This window comes from Carassius gibelio, chromosome A16 (genome assembly GCF_023724105.1).
Source record: "Carassius gibelio isolate Cgi1373 ecotype wild population from Czech Republic chromosome A16, carGib1.2-hapl.c, whole genome shotgun sequence".
Lineage (NCBI taxonomy): Eukaryota > Metazoa > Chordata > Actinopteri > Cypriniformes > Cyprinidae > Carassius > Carassius gibelio.
This window is the reverse complement of record NC_068386.1, coordinates 28,491,376-28,506,965: the sequence shown is the minus strand read 5'-3', so window position 1 is coordinate 28,506,965 and position 15,590 is coordinate 28,491,376. Positions and strand designations below refer to the sequence as shown.

Here is a 15,590-nt window from a genome sequence, read left to right as displayed (position 1 = left end):
GGATGTAATATGCAAAATGACAATGCAATATGTAAAATGGCAATGCATTTCTGTATTTACATTTACATTTTCCAATACATTTGTGCAACGTTTGGTGCAAAATGAAAATGAAAATTAAATTACATAATTTTCATTTGCAATTTCCTGCACCAGTTTTAATATGTAAAATGAATATTAATTTTAACGCTTTATAAGTTGCAAAATGAAAATGAAAATGTATTACAGAAATGATTAGATATGTCTAACATGTTCAAGCAAAAACTGTGGCAAAATGATAGTTCAAATGCTATTTTTCTTAAATGCATTAACACTCACAGTCAAGACACTTACGATTGCATTTTCATTCAGTCAGGGGCGTCGGACTGGGGGGGTAAAGGGTACCGAGTACCCAGGGCCCGAGGCAGGGGGGGGGGCCCTTAAAAGTCAGTTTTCTATACATACATATACATGCACTAACATTTGTATAGGATTTATGTACAAATAAAAAAGGTCTTGTGCAAAACTAAACTTGTAGTTAGGCACTGGTTTGGTATAACAAAATCATTTTCATTCTGTGCAGGGCCCCACCACCCCTCTCGAATCAATGTAAATTTTAGCGGAATTGCCTGTTTTAACACTTAGTAATTAGTAATTAAGTGTTAAGAGGAAATAAGCAAAATGGGTACATTGTTATTGTACACATTTAAACTTTAAAGGGGCTGTTCACCCAAAAATGAAAATTCTGTCATCATTTACTCTCCCTCAAGTTGTTCCAAACCTGTATGGTTTCCTTTCTCCTGCTAAACACAAAAGAAGATAATTTAAAGAAGGTTGGCAATTAAACAGTTGCTGGTCCTCATTGACTTCCATAGTATTTTTTTTCCTACTATGGAAGTCAATGGGGTCCATCAGTCGTTTGGTTGCCGACCTTCTTCAAAATATCCCACCCATTGGTATCACTTTGGTACGGGGGCCCAGCAAGATGGTTTTTACCCAGGGCCCAAAATTTGGTGCTACGCCCCTGCATTCAGTGTCCCGCAATGAATGTAGCAAAATTCAATGTGCACATTGAAAATGCATTCCGAGCCGATCACGTGTCCCCGCCCTCGCGCCCTGTCAATCACTGCGTGAACAAGGCGGGGCTTGCAGAAGGTCAAGAGACTCAATTCTCAAGAAGAGGATTCAAGTGAGAGAACATGGACAAGACAGTTGATCCGTGTACGTTTTGATCATTTCGGTTTATGGCTTCAATATTTCATTCGCACTTGTGAGTGGAGCTGAAACGCTGCTTTCGTCTGATTGGTCGAATCGCTCCGCCTTCAGCTCGGTCTTTTTATTCTTTCAGGCAGAATAAGAGTCAGTGCGAGTGAAACACTGTAATGTCTGAAACCACCGCTCACTGTTAATTAGCATAATATTGAATCAGATGTAGCTGGGCACATAATTCGTGCTACTGAGACCTGCAAAATATTTCTAGGTTGTAGTATTGTATGAATATTATCCCACTGATAAATACAGTGCAAATAGTTATCTCTCTTTGGATAAAAGTGAAGTGGAAATAAAAATCAATAATAGATTGAACAGTTCCATGTCTGTAACATTTACCACTCTCATATTTTAAGTCACAAGGCACTAGGTATGTGTGTGTGTGACGTTAATAAATAATTGTAAAAATGAATATGGTTACATTTCTAAATAAAAATAGTAAAATTAGCTCAATGCTGCTCAGTGCTCATGCTGCTCAGTGCTCCTGTAGCCTACCCTAGAGCGCCCTCTCGCGGCTGTAGACGGTAATGTTTTCTCTTGGTTCTGAATAAATGCAATTTATAGTCCAGTGCGATTTATATGTTTTTTTCCTCGTCATGACGTATTTTTGGACTGATGCAACTTATACCGAAAAATACAGGTAACATTATTATTATTATTTATTATGAGAGTAATTGACACAGACTAGAACTTTAATGTTTCACCAAATTCAGCTCAGATCTTCAGACTCGTCTAACTCGTGTTGCTGTATAACTGGCCAGACTTACCTTCCCCCCAAAAAAAATCATATTTAATTTTATTTCATAAATTGAACTATATTTATTTCCACTTCACTGTTATCCAAAGAGACAGAACTATTTTGCACTGTTTTTATCAGTGGGACAATATTCATACAATACTACAACCTAGAAATAATTTGCAGGTCATCAGCACGAATTATGTGCCCAGCTATGTCTGATTCAAATATTAGTGAAAGTGACATTCAGCCAAGTATGGTGACCCATACTCAGAATTTGTGCTCTGCATTTAACCTATCAGAAATGCACACACACAGAGCAGTGAACACACACACACTGTGAGCACACACCCGGAGCAGTGGGCATCATTTATGCTGCGGCGCCCGGGGTGCAGTTGGGGGTTCGATGCCTTGCTCAAGGGCACCTAAGTCGTGGTATTGAAGGTGGAGAGAGAGCTTTTCATGTTTATGCTTATTAACAGTGAGCGGTGGTTTCAGACATTACAGTGTTTCACTCGCACTGACTCTTATTCTGCCTGAAAGAATAAAAAGACCGAGCTGAAGGCGGAGCGATTCGACCAATCAGACGAAAGCAGCGTTTCAGCTCCACTCACAAGTGCGAATGAAATATTGAAGCCATAAACCGAAATGATCAAAACGTACACGGACCAACTGTATTGTCCATGTTCTCTCACTTGAATCCTCTTCTTGAGAATTGAGTCTCTTGACCTTCTGTAAGCCCCGCCTTGTTCACGCAGTGATTGACAGGGCGAGAGGGCGGGGACGGCTCGGAATGCATTTTCAATGTGCACATTGAATTTTGCTACATTCATTGCGGGACACTGAATGAAAATGCAATCGTAAGTGTCTTGACTGTGAGTGTTAATGCATTTAAGAAAAATAGCATTTGAATTATCATTTTGCCACAGTTTTTGCTTGAACATGTTAGACATATCTAATCATTTCTGTAATACATTTTCATTTTCATTTTGCAACTTATAAAGCGTTAAAATTAGTATTCATTTTAAATATTAAAACTGGTGTATGAAATGGCAAATGAAACTTATGTAATTTAATTTCCATTTTCAATTTGCACCAAACATTGCACAAATGTATTGGAAAATGTAAATGTAAATACAGAAATGCATTGCCATTTTACATATTGCATTGTCATTTTGCATATTACATCCCAAATTGAATAATGCTACCCATATGCTTCCATAGAAAACATTGTAATTGTGTTTTAAAGGAACCGTATGTAGGATTGTGGACTAAACTGGTACTGCAGTCACTATAAAAATACTGCAGAGCAGTGTATCCCCCCCCCCCCCCCCCCCTGACTCGAGGTTGCCAGATAAATTGCAGGATTCAGCAGAAACGTAGGCTGCTTCATCGAGCTTCCAATGGCAGGTGACGAACAGACGGACACGGTAAGTTTTTCTGTTAATTATGTTTATGCTTCATGAGAGATATTTTGATAAGTAATTATGTATTTAAAAATTTTACTAATTGTCATTAGTTAAATATAATCGTAAAGATGTATGCTCGTATGTGACTGTATAATCGTAAAGATTTATGCTCGTATGTGACAGTATAATCGTAAAGATTTATGCTCGTATGTGACAATATATTAGCTGATGATATAAGTGAAAGTGACCAGCTGTATTTTTTTTTTTTACTTACCCTGCAGCACATGTCCATAACGCTAAAATATGTGATGTGAAGGATTACATGACATTCTATTATTTTTGGCTGTAGAACTTGCATGAAAAACAAGTAGGCTACAAAACGTTCCAAATGGCCCAAATTTTTCACATCATAGGCTACACTGTGCTTTTCATTAGTGTTATGGACATTAGAAAAAGTAATTTTTCCTTGGAATTGTACAAACTGTAGTGCTTCCAAACCATCACTAACATAGTACATAGCCTAAAAGGTAGAGAATGTTTATTTTGAGTTAGCACTTGTACTGCTCTCACTTGTTGCAGCCTGATTTAGACCTCAGTTATGAGGTGCCCGCTGTCCTAAGTGAGGCTGATGAGAGCTGGGAAGGCGAGAGGAGGCGCAGACAAAGGAAAAGAAGAGCAAAGCGTGCAGGTCTTGGTCCAGGAGACAAAGAGCAGAGAGAAGGAGAGAATTTAGAGGGAGGAGATGGACCAGGTGGAAGAGGCCAGAGAGCTGGAAGAGAGTGCAGATGTTTCAGGTGGAAAAGGAGAGAGTGTGGGCCCTGCACCAGGTGACAGAGGCCAGAGAGGTGGAAGAGGCCAGAGGAGTGGAAGAGGCCAGAGAGTTGGAAGATGTCAGAGAGGTGGAAGAGGAGATAATGCAGTTCCAAGTACTGGAGTTGGCAGCAGAGGAAGGAAAGGGAAAGGAGGCAGAGATGCAGAGGAAGAGAACAGAGTTCAGATGATCCAAATTGACCGAAGGGTCCGGACAGAGGTTTGTTTCCAGAATATGCTACACAATTGATAGACTCTAGTAAAATTATGGCTTCTGATAAGTAGTCAGCACTTGAATCAATGTTAGCATCTTTGTTATTTTTAATCAAATGTAAATAACACATTTTCTATTATGGTTTGTTTACTTAGGCACTCATTCAGGGCATGAGTGAAGTGAGGCTACGAGCACTAGCAACCCAGGTCTTCTCCCGGAATCCTGGATTAGTTTTTGATGCACTTCCTCCATTGGACAGCACAACCCCACCTAACGCTGCTCTTCCATGGTGCACCTGTGGGAACTCCAGGGAAATGGCCACAGACGCTGAAAGGAAATGCTGTGGCCAGGGGCCTGACTACTGCATCAGCAAATTGGCACATTTTGATCTGTATTGTCTGGAAGATGGTTATTTGCGTATTCACAGAGATTACAGAAATGATATGTTGGTGGTAGCTGAAGTTATAGAGCCAGGAGATGATAACAGACAATTTAGGTATGCTGCTTATCGTCAATACATCTTTTGGCAGCATGGGTCACTGGGTCTGGGTAACCGTCGTGTTATTCCCAGCTGCTGTATATGGAAAATAAGGGACAAATACCCTGACCCCCAAGTCCAGTACACTGGCTTTGTACCCACCATTTGATACCATTCTAAAGTGAACAGTTAAATTCAAGTTATTTATTGTTGTATATATGGTTTTACAAATTGTTTTTTGATTTGTTCTGTTTTTTGGTTTGTTTGTTTGTAAAGAGCCTTCCTCATTTTTTCAATAAAAAAAGTTTATTTAGAATAACTATACTATGCTTTTTACAATGTAGAGAAACAGTATATAAAATGGTATAATGATAAATGTTACACAGTATAAATAGAAAACTAGACTCAGCTGCTCTGTACTGTTTAAACATTTAGTCTGAAATTGTTGATAAGCAGCTTGTGACACAAAAGTTTACATGGCCATGAAGATGGTCAGGGTTGTGAGGCTCTGGAAACTGGGCTTTACAGGTCTTTAGTCTGGAATGTTGACACTGAGGAGAGCAAAATACAACCTGAAGTTAGTTTATTTCAAACTTGGAAGTGTTATGCATGACATCTGACTTGGTGTGTGGCATGTAGCCCAAGGTGCAAAATAAATAAATTTGCATTCAACCTACCAAGACCTCTCCTGACTTGGGTGTGCAGGAGTTCCTCAATGGTTGGTGCCGGCACAGGGGGAAGTGGGCCGTACCTTCTGGGGTCATCAGGTCGTAGTGTCCTCCGTCTGGGCATCCCCTTACCAGCTAATCTCTTTTGAAGGATCATAGCTTTCAGTTCTGGAATGTAGCCATACGTCTTGGATGTCTTCCGAGTGTATAGCATATACCTGCGAGCATTCTTCTTGTACAGCCTCCTGTACCTGTATTAAAAGCAAAAAGGGGAGGGAAGAAGACATTTACATTCCAAGGGACATTTTTTGTAGTGTTCTTCTGTAGTGTTAGATGAAAATTCTATCATCACATACTCACTCACCCTCATGGTGTATATGATGATAGAATTTTCATTTTTCGGTGGAGTATCCCTTACATGGTGTTGTAATATGGTATAAAACAATAGCATGTAGATGTGAGCAAGTCACTTACTGTTTGCTTCCATCAGATTTACACAACTCTGGGTGGTCCTTGTGGTAATTATAGTCCATCGCTGCAAGGAGCATCCTGGCCTCAAAGACAGGAGGGCTAAATGCTGTGCGCTTGCTAGCGTACATTAAAATATAGTTCTGGAAGGACTCCAGATCAGCAGTGGACCTGTGGGGTGTGTGTGAGAAGAGACATTTAGTGGGACTTTGAAAATAACTTTCTATCTACAGTATGTGTATATACTCAAAATATTACCTAAAATTTAGATATTTGTGGACCTCATTAAGCCACCGCTTGTTTCTAACGATGCTCTTCAGGGCCTCATGTGCCATGGAGCCTCGCTCAAGCCACTGTTGAGTTCCACCAGATTCTAAGTCTGCATGCTGGCAGCTTCCCAGGACCCACCTGTGTTCATTTGTCACATGATGTAGGAGACCAAGCCACAGCTCCTAGAAATAATATAGAAATATAATGTACAGAAAAAAAGCATGCATATTGTACATAATTCATTATTAATGATGATTCTGTTTGTAAGTACTATAATCTAAGTGGGTCACATTATTTACCACAATGACATGTCTGGTTAGCTACTGAATCAACAAATATCCAACATCAATGAACCATCCTAACTTATTCTCTTTGCCAGCAAGGTATGTCTAATAAGTCTGCATGTTAGTTTAGCATATTATTTTTAGATGACAACTATTTTTCAAACCATATCAACTTACAAGGAACTCTTGGTAAGAATCTGCTGTGGTTGCTGTGGACCAGAAAATATAAAAAAATCTTACATCTTTTATTTTTATGTTTACATATTTCATTGAATCAATGTTCGATAATGTATTGTGAATAATCTTAGAGGATCCGATGTTAACATACCGAATACAAATACGAGGGACATAGTCCTCATCTTCACTGTCATCTGCTTCAATCTCCTCATTACTAACACCTTCACTGTCCCCCCAATCAATTCTGGCAAATGTGATAGAAAATTATATTTGTTAATACAAAGCAGAACATCTTGTTACTCAATGTACAGTAAAACCCAGTGGAACTTACACACTGTTCATTAGATCATGTATCTCCTGCTCATTCATGAACTGGGTTTCAGCATCCTGGATGCTCATGTTCTGTAGACTAAAAACAAAAACAATACAGCGGTCACAATGGATTGTTTTTTTTTTTTTTTTTTTTTAAGTACATTTTCTATAACATTACTTATCATTTGGCATATTAGGAAGCCTGAGAGGCTTTATCTACCTTTCCTCCAGAACCTCAGAGGCATCCATGGTGCGCTCATCATCTTCCAGTCTTTCCTCAATAGGCGACAGGTCCTCTCTGTAAATGGTGTAGCTGTTTAAGACCCAAATTGTTTCAAAATATGCAATTGTAATGCGGGACAAATTCAATATCACCAATGGCTATCACAGGGATGCTTTCAGTTCCATCAGAAAATATTGTTAGAGTAACTAAATTACATTAGCAATGGTCATACAGGTCAACTTGCAGCATGTGTAACTTAGTCCACGATATACGTGAAGAACAAATGACGAATCATTTTAACTGAGGTAACATTAGGCTATAGCATACAGTATACTGTCTCAATTACGTTTCAAATTGCCATAATGGGTGTGCTAATGTTGTTTTCCTCAGCTTCTCAGCATAATGACAGAAAAACGGGCTCCTGTAATGCATTGCTTAGCATACGTCCATCATGTGAGCTAACGTTATTTTACTTTGCACAAACATGCCTAACTTTGTTCAACTGCCATTAATATATCAAATGTCCATCGACATCAAGTACAAGTTAGCCAAGCATAGATGAATCTTACCTGTCCAGGAGAAAATTAGCAACGTTGGCGTCTGTGTTCAAATTCTTCTCTGTTTTCAGCCGTCTCCATCGTTCAAAAGCATCTCCAATACAAATTCTGGTTTTATTTCGGACTTTGTCACGACGAATATCAGAATTATAACGAGGTCTTTTTGATTTAGTAACAGACATTTTTATCCAACTGGAGTTAGAGTAAGTTACAGCAAAGCTGGCAACACGGATCCCGAAACACTACTGACTTCGTGACTGGTAGATAGGAGGAGGCGCGTCAGGCCAAAACACAAAATGACAACAACAACATCAGTTGAGGGCTGCAAGTCCACTTTTTAAATGACAATATCCTGGCCGGACTACTGTTGTCAGTGATATACGTATACAGGGTATCTTCACATTTTTTAACAGCAAATTTAATGACTTTTAAGACCTTTTTAAGTCCTCTAAAAGGAAAATTTAAGACTTTATCTAAACAAAAAAAAAAAAAAGGAAAATGTTCAGTCCGACAACACAGATTGATGTGGCGAAGCATTAGTGTGGCACAACTCATCACAACCACGCTCAAGACAGGTCAAAAGGGGCAAGAAAACTTTTATACCAAGTGCTGATTGACCTTACAACCCTGACATTGTTGACTATGTATAAACTATCAGCCTTTAAGGTACTTCAGGTATTTTCTAAATTCTGGCCCCTCATAGCAGTTTGAAAAAGACATGGAAGACAGCCCCAGGACATTACAAAAGCCCATTTCATCATACTTGATCTAAATTATGGTTAAATGTTGCTGCCTAATAGCCTTGAGCTGGGTTTGGGGGTTCTCCCCCAAGAAAATGTTGTTCAGGGTCTGATTAGTGTTTTCTATGTCATTTCAGACACAGATAAATGCAAGCACATTCAATAATCTATGCATAGACCTAATGACTGACAGACAATTGTAGGAAAGATCAGGATCAGAAATTTATTGCATGTTCCAGTTGTAGGAGATCCATGACTTTCCAATTTACTGTGGGTCCATCCATTGACACAGAAAGCATGTTCCTTAAATTAAGTTCCTTGGTGCCCTCCTGAAATTATAAAAAAATAAAATCAAAACAAAGTCCACCTCAAGAATGATAAAATTTTCATTCATGTTCACTCAGATTAAATTTATGCATTTAGCAGACGCTTACTTACAGTGCATTCAGGCTATCAATTTCTACATATCATGTGTTCCTGGGGAATCGAACCCCCAAACTTGCGATTGCTTGCTTGCTAGCGCAGTGCTCTACCAGTTGAGCTACAGGAACACTAGATTAGATGGTTTGTCTAAACTAGTGATTCTCAAACTGTGGTCTGGGGACCACTGGAGGTATGCCAGATTACCAAAGAGGTCTGTGAGCAAAAGTCATCAACCAAAAATGACTGACATGGACTGTGACACCGTTGAACATTTCCAATTCACTTCTCATGACTTGTTTTCTAATCATGCACATTATTAGCAGGTGAAGTTAGCCATGGTTTCAGAAGACTAAAATGGCCTGCATTTTTACATGCATTAGGGATGATCATTAAGCCAAATATGTCAAGTTTTTTTTTTATTGGCTAAGTGGTCCTTGATTTGAAAGAAAAAATGTTTGAGAAACAAGTTAAGCCATAATAGTGAATGCTCACAAATTGGGCCTATGTGATAGGGTTCAGTGTCAACGTTGTTAACCTAAAATTGAGAAGCACAAAACAGATATTTGGAGTCTAATTATGAACTGGGCTACATTATTTAATTCAATTCAATTTTACTTTTCACATAAAAAATATGCAAGAAGCATAATGCATATTGAATGCTTTATATAATAAAGTTATTTACAGCACTGCCTTCCATCCATAATGCAGTAGTCCTATGCCTAGATGTCACCCACCCACAACATTTTTTTAACTGATTGGCTGGGACAATATATCGATGCATTTTGAATCGAGAAATTATTCTGGATCGATTGCAATTTTTCTGAATGCATCGCGATTCTCTCTCGAATCGATTCTTAGTTTAGTTTTTAACAGCAGATGCCACTGCGTGATTTATATGCCTTACACACACCACTTGAACCTACTATAAAATAATAATTAATAAAGTTCGAAAAGGTTGAAGCGAAGTACAAGGGTGTTTGCAGTGGGGCATTTACATTAATCTTGCGTCATAAAAGCAATATATCAATTACATTCTCAGACTCAGCAGAACGCACGAGCGCTCTTCGTCGTGAGCATTTGAGTGTTCGGTTAAAAACTAGCCTAGAGCGCCATCTGCAAAAACTAAGCTCAGAATCAATTCGCAACGCATTCGGAAAAATTTAAATCAATCCAAGAATTGTGACACATCGATATATTGTCCCAAATATTCATTAGGAAATAACAAAAACACATGAAGCATTTTAACATATTCAAATAATTTTAAATGTTACTTTTAGAGTCTTACCTTAAAGTGCTCCAGCAAGTCTTCTGCCGTTGAGGGGCTCAAAAACTGAGAACCAAGATAGCGAGACCTGACAGTCGTGGTCTTGTCCACAGCTTTATCGTCTTTGCCCATGCTTGCGATTTCGCAAACTGCCGTGGTGGCGAACCATCAACGCAACGCGTTCATCAATCACTTACTCGTATGTCACCTATGGAATGATGCAGGTTGCACCCACGAAGTGCTGCCCCCAAATGTTGCGCTGGTCAAATTGCGGTTGAAAAAATAAATAAAAATGACGAGTCGGACATGAAATTTAAGATCCCACATGAAATTTAAGACATTCATATGGAAAATTCCAGGATTCAAGACATTTTCAGACCTTAAAAATCGAAAATTGTATTTAAGACATTTCAAGACTTTTTAAGGACCCGCGGGGACCCTGGTATATGAAATGAACAGGATTTCTTAATGTCTAGTGACACATCAGGGCCATTTTATGATTAATTAAAATAGATTTCTTACATACAGCTCCTTTAAAATACAACAACGAGCACCACAAAACAATTTAAAGAGGCACGTTCAGCGGTCTCTGTGGGGGATAGGAAAGTTAACAAAGTAAATTGATCTCAAATGTATGGCACTCTCTCTTCATTTTATAAAATAATCCTAATTACATCTATTCATTTTATAATCCTTGTACTAGCATTTTATTCAGACTAAAGCCCCCTTTAATTCAAGTGAGAAAGCGTTTTGTGTGTGTGTGTGGCTTTAGCACATTCTGTCATGCCAGTGACTGCTGCCTGCAATAGATCCATTTTGCAGCATTATGGTTAACAATTAATAGATAAATTGATTGTTAACAATTAATAGAAAAATGTATTGTTAATTTTAACGACAATCGATTATGGAATTAATCAATATTTTGCATCCCTACTTTCAAACGTTTGTTCACCACCCCCCAAAAAGAAAAAAAAAAACAGTTTTGTTTGTTTAATACCGTGAAACCATATAACCGCGGTATTTTCTGAAACGATTATCATACCGTGAAAATCTCATACCGTTACAACCCTACTCTCTACCCATTAGAGAATCTATCAAAAGTCTGTAATGAAGAGAATGAAAATAAAAGAATTACAAAATTAAAATAACATAACATCAACAAAGAAACAGCAAACATAAAAGTAGTCAGGTCAGCACGAAGCCATCTAATACCTAAACCAAACCCACCCACAAAATCAACCTCACAGAACATTACAATGACAGTAAAACTACTCATTATAACAAGAACTAAGTGTTCTGAACAATTCCTTATTTCGCCCTACCTTATAATCCTCAATCAAAACAATCAAACAAAGTATCCAAATTATACAACACATAGATAACACTACACTAAATGAGAATGTAAAAAATAAATAACATTTCCCCTAAAGTAAACAACAATTGCAACCAAACTCTTGCAAGTAGTTGCAAGAGTTTGCACCTAAATTGCACCTAAAAATAAATAAAAATGTAAAAAATAAATGAGATACATCTTACAACAAATCCGATTCAATGACGGTATCAGATCAAATGCCACAGCATCACCAAAAAATGCCTTGACCCCCCATTTTACCCCCCACCCTCTTCCTGATTAAAAAATATATATCCGGATAAAGATCCAAAAAAATTTCTCTTCAAACTACGCAGAACAATAATAGGCTAAATAATAATTATTTCGACATTTATTCGTACACTGAACCGAGAACCGTTTCTGTCGGACGCGTCTGATACGAGCATGCGTGATTCAGCGTGAAGCAGACTGACTCATAGCTCGTCTGAACCGAACTGATTCTTTTGGTGATTGATTCTGAACTGATTCTGTGCTAATGTTATAAGCGCGGGTAAACCAAAGGCTTGAATGAAGGGCAATCATCGCCAATGACGGCATTACATTGAGCGCAAAAGCGCAAAAGCGGTGAACCGTTTTTTTTTTCAACTGGTTTATTTGATCGAATTGTCCGAAAGAACCGGTTCACTTGAGCACCTGCTCCTTTGCCCCTTAAGTACCCTTTTATCGATTTTTACATACCCTTTTGTGAATGCCTGCCCACGCCCAGTCATAATATTAGTACAATTTATTAATAATAATTAAGCCGTAAATATAATGACCAACATGATGACCTTCCACCTGACAACGAGTTCATCCAACCGGGACGATTCCTCACGCCGCAGCGCATTTTTTAATAGCTAGAGGATATTTCCAGCACCGTGGCAGCTGGTAAGTGCTGTTTCATTCTCAGTGAAGTGATTTTGATGTTTATTTACTTAGTATTATTTTACAAGAACGATGTGATGTGAGAACATACAGATATGTTGCTGTGTGTACTCTGTAGCCTGTAGTGTATAAGTAACAGTAGCGTGCTGTTTGAGGGAGAAAAGTTTCACAGGCATCGAGGGGTCTGGTCTTTTTTATGTTATTTGACTAAACTTTTATTATATTACAGTAATTATTTATTTTTAACACGTAAAAATAATTATCACAACAAGACGTATTCAGATATTCTCATTCTCTGAATTATCATTATATAAATAATAATTCAGAAATGAATTAAAATATAATTATATTTTAAATGTGATGCACATTTTTTTCTACAATAGCAACAGTGTTTACAACAGCAAGACCACTTTATCCTGTAAACTCAATAATATCTCTCTGGAAATAAATGTAAAAATATCAATGTCAATAAAAATGCACAATATATCTGACATGAAAGTGCAGTGTGAAGGATATGAATAACAAATGTAGCCTGTCATTTGTTTACATTGCAAAGGTGTTTTTGTTGTATAGTAGCAGTAATATGCAGTTATTAGCCGTGTCCACTGTATTTTTTGTTGGTTTTCATGAGACCCCCATTGCCCCCCCAATCAAAATTGTCTGGAGCCGCCACTGCACAGCATCAATCAGTAATTAGAAACATAGAAATGGCCACATGCTGCAAAACACTTTCATTGAAAAGTAAACCATTTATATAATGTCAGAGAGCTCAGGAAGATCTGGCACAGTTAAGTCAATGTTGTACAGAGGGCTCCCTCTTGACATAGAAAGTAAATAAGGTCATAAGTCCCGCCTTTCAAATTTATTGAACGGCTATCATAGCACTAAGTGGTACTACGGTAAGCCATCAAAAATTCCTTGGCCTCATCCACCGATGCAAGCATCTTTTGCTCACTTTCCTTAGTCAGGATCCTCAGTCTTGCAGGGAAAAGAAGGGATGGCTTAAAACCAAGATTGTAAAGCTCTGCCATTACCCCTCGATATTGAGCGCGCTGTTTCAGAACTTCCAGTCTGTAGTCATCGTAAATGGCGATTGGGTTGCCACAGTACTGTTAGGATCCTCTTCTTTTACGAGCCTCACGTATTACCGCCTTCTTGATCTGATACAGATGAAAACGGACTATTACCACTCTCGGCCTCCCTCCCTGTTTCATCTTAGCGATCAGAGCCTGATGAGCCCTGTCGAGTTCCTGAGGAGCCGAGGACCTTCAAACTGTAAGCCAATGATCCTGATATTATTACGCCGACTAAGCTATTCAAGGCTGACATCTCGCCATGAGCCGCGATCACGTCGTCTTTACTTGTGTCTTTCTTCACATGCTTGGTTGATTTGAATGTCATTTTTCTGCTTCTGTGTATATTAAACATGTTATCTTATTAAATTTGGATAAAATAAGCCAGAAGAGGATTATAAACTGATAAAATAGAAGAATTGGACAGGGAGCATGAGGTAGACTTTTATTCATAGTATTTTAAACTAATTTACTTCACACACAGTAATTTTAGAGTTTTATGTAAAACATGATTTCCTTTGGTTTACCGCCATTTAATGTTTTAAGTAATTTGCAGGACTGGAAGTAGACTGTGGAAAATAGAGAACAGACTGTTCAACAGATTATAGAAAACTATTTGTGTTTTGATAATTTCCCCTATTCATTGTTCTAAAATACAAAATTAATAATTTCTAAAGTTATATTTATCATACAAGTAGAGATATTTCATGACAAACTTTTAGTGATCATCTGAACATGACTGAATTAATTCAAGGCACATATTTTCATTATGCAGAACTCTTTAAACAAGCCTTTTTTTTACTTTACTAAACAAATGTACGTCTGCCATGCAAACCAGCAATAGATAAAAAAGCAAACATATAGGCCTAGTAGAAAATGTATCTGTATCTAAGTTGATTATTAGCCTACTCTACTCCTACAGAAAATGATTAAAAACTGCTAGATCTGATTACTTTCGTCTCTTTTAGAAGAAAACAAACATATACCAGGTATTTATTCAATACAGTGGCTAAATTAGCGAAAAAAATATAAAGTATCAACAAGTGTTGACATTGCCCAACATCACAGCAGTAATGACTTTATGAACTACTTTACTTCTAAAATCTATACTATTAGAGATAAAATTGTAACCATTCAGCCGTCAGCTACAGTATTGCATCGGAGAGTGCACTATAGATCCCCTAAGGAACAGTTCCACTCATTCTCTACTATGGGAGAGGAATAATTGTATAAGCTTGTTAAATCATCTAAACTAGAGCCCGACCGATATGGATTTTTGGGGGCCGATGCCGATATTAACTCGAAAAGAGCCGATTTATTTTGAAAATAAACTGGATAGTAGAACCATTTCCTATAAACTGCACTTACACAACATTCAATAGCAAAATATCTGCCTGTTCTATGTATGTGGGCTGTATAAAACATTTTCCAGAAGGGATTTATGTAAAAAAAAAAAAAAAAAAAAGCCTTAGATTACAGTCTCAATGACTAAACAATTGGACATCAAAAGTATATATTTTTTAATGATCAAAAAACAGTCTGGTTTTAAACATTTAACACTTTTACTTTCTTCCAGTTGAAGCTGGTTTTAACAGTCTGTGTGTGTACTGTAAATAAATTATAATACTAAAGTTAAAGTATTTGCAGAAGTATTCCCACACTTTGCTGCTACAGCATTCACCTTTTTCAGCCATCTGTAGGGCAGAAAGAGAGACAGAGAAAGAATAAGCATGTGTATTAATAATATCACCATGTATCATTACTCATGTCATCATTAGAATTATAATAATAATAAACAGGGATCTCCTACATAGGCAAAAATGAGAAAAATATCTATATTTTTTCATTTGTCAAGTAATAGGTATTACCTACTTATATTTAACTATATTATTTCAACATTTCCCTGTTATGTCTGTAAAGCTGCTTTGAAACAATATGTAAAAAAAAAAGAAAAAAAAAAAAAAAGCGTGTGTTCAGCTCACATT

General features: G+C 37.6%; 2 protein-coding genes and 1 long non-coding RNA gene across 3 annotated transcripts; 1 reads left to right on the top strand and 2 right to left on the bottom strand.

Moving 5' to 3' along the window:
• The first annotated feature begins 4,132 nt into the window (after positions 1 to 4,132).
• On the top strand, positions 4,133 to 5,061 carry LOC128030600 (P2X purinoceptor 7-like). The gene is made up of 2 exons (XM_052618356.1): positions 4,133 to 4,420; positions 4,570 to 5,061. Exons 1-2 carry the CDS (start codon positions 4,133 to 4,135, stop codon positions 5,059 to 5,061), a joined length of 780 nt encoding a protein of 259 aa, XP_052474316.1.
• Positions 5,062 to 5,296: 235 nt separating this feature from the next.
• Positions 5,297 to 7,009, bottom strand: LOC128030128 (uncharacterized). The gene is made up of 6 exons (XM_052617629.1): positions 6,911 to 7,009; positions 6,760 to 6,791; positions 6,287 to 6,480; positions 6,035 to 6,199; positions 5,570 to 5,811; positions 5,297 to 5,443 (listed from the first exon to the last, which is right to left on the bottom strand). The coding sequence occupies exons 1-6, from the start codon at positions 6,969 to 6,971 to the stop codon at positions 5,415 to 5,417; spliced, it is 723 nt and encodes a 240-aa protein (XP_052473589.1). The 5' UTR covers positions 6,972 to 7,009; the 3' UTR covers positions 5,297 to 5,414.
• Positions 7,010 to 8,795: 1,786 nt separating this feature from the next.
• Positions 8,796 to 10,727, bottom strand: LOC128030139 (uncharacterized). Its single transcript, XR_008187831.1, has 2 exons — positions 10,300 to 10,727; positions 8,796 to 8,920 (listed from the first exon to the last, which is right to left on the bottom strand). It is a non-coding gene; the product is annotated as an uncharacterized LOC128030139 (long non-coding RNA).
• Between the last annotated feature and the right edge of the window lie 4,863 nt (positions 10,728 to 15,590).

Coding starts and splice junctions, on each gene's coding strand:
- LOC128030600 (XM_052618356.1), top strand. CDS start 4,133: ATGGACCAGGTGGAAGAGGCCAGAGAGCTGGAAGAGAGTGCAGATGTT. Junction 4,421..4,569: donor ACCGAAGGGTCCGGACAGAG/GTTTGTTTCCAG, acceptor TTGTTTACTTAG/GCACTCATTCAGGGCATGAG.
- LOC128030128 (XM_052617629.1), bottom strand. CDS start 6,971: ATGAGGAGATTGAAGCAGATGACAGTGAAGATGAGGACTATGTCCCTC. Junction 6,792..6,910: donor GTCCCTCGTATTTGTATTCG/GTATGTTAACAT, acceptor TCTGGTCCACAG/CAACCACAGCAGATTCTTAC. Junction 5,812..6,034: donor AAATCTGATGGAAGCAAACA/GTAAGTGACTTG, acceptor CTTTTAATACAG/GTACAGGAGGCTGTACAAGA.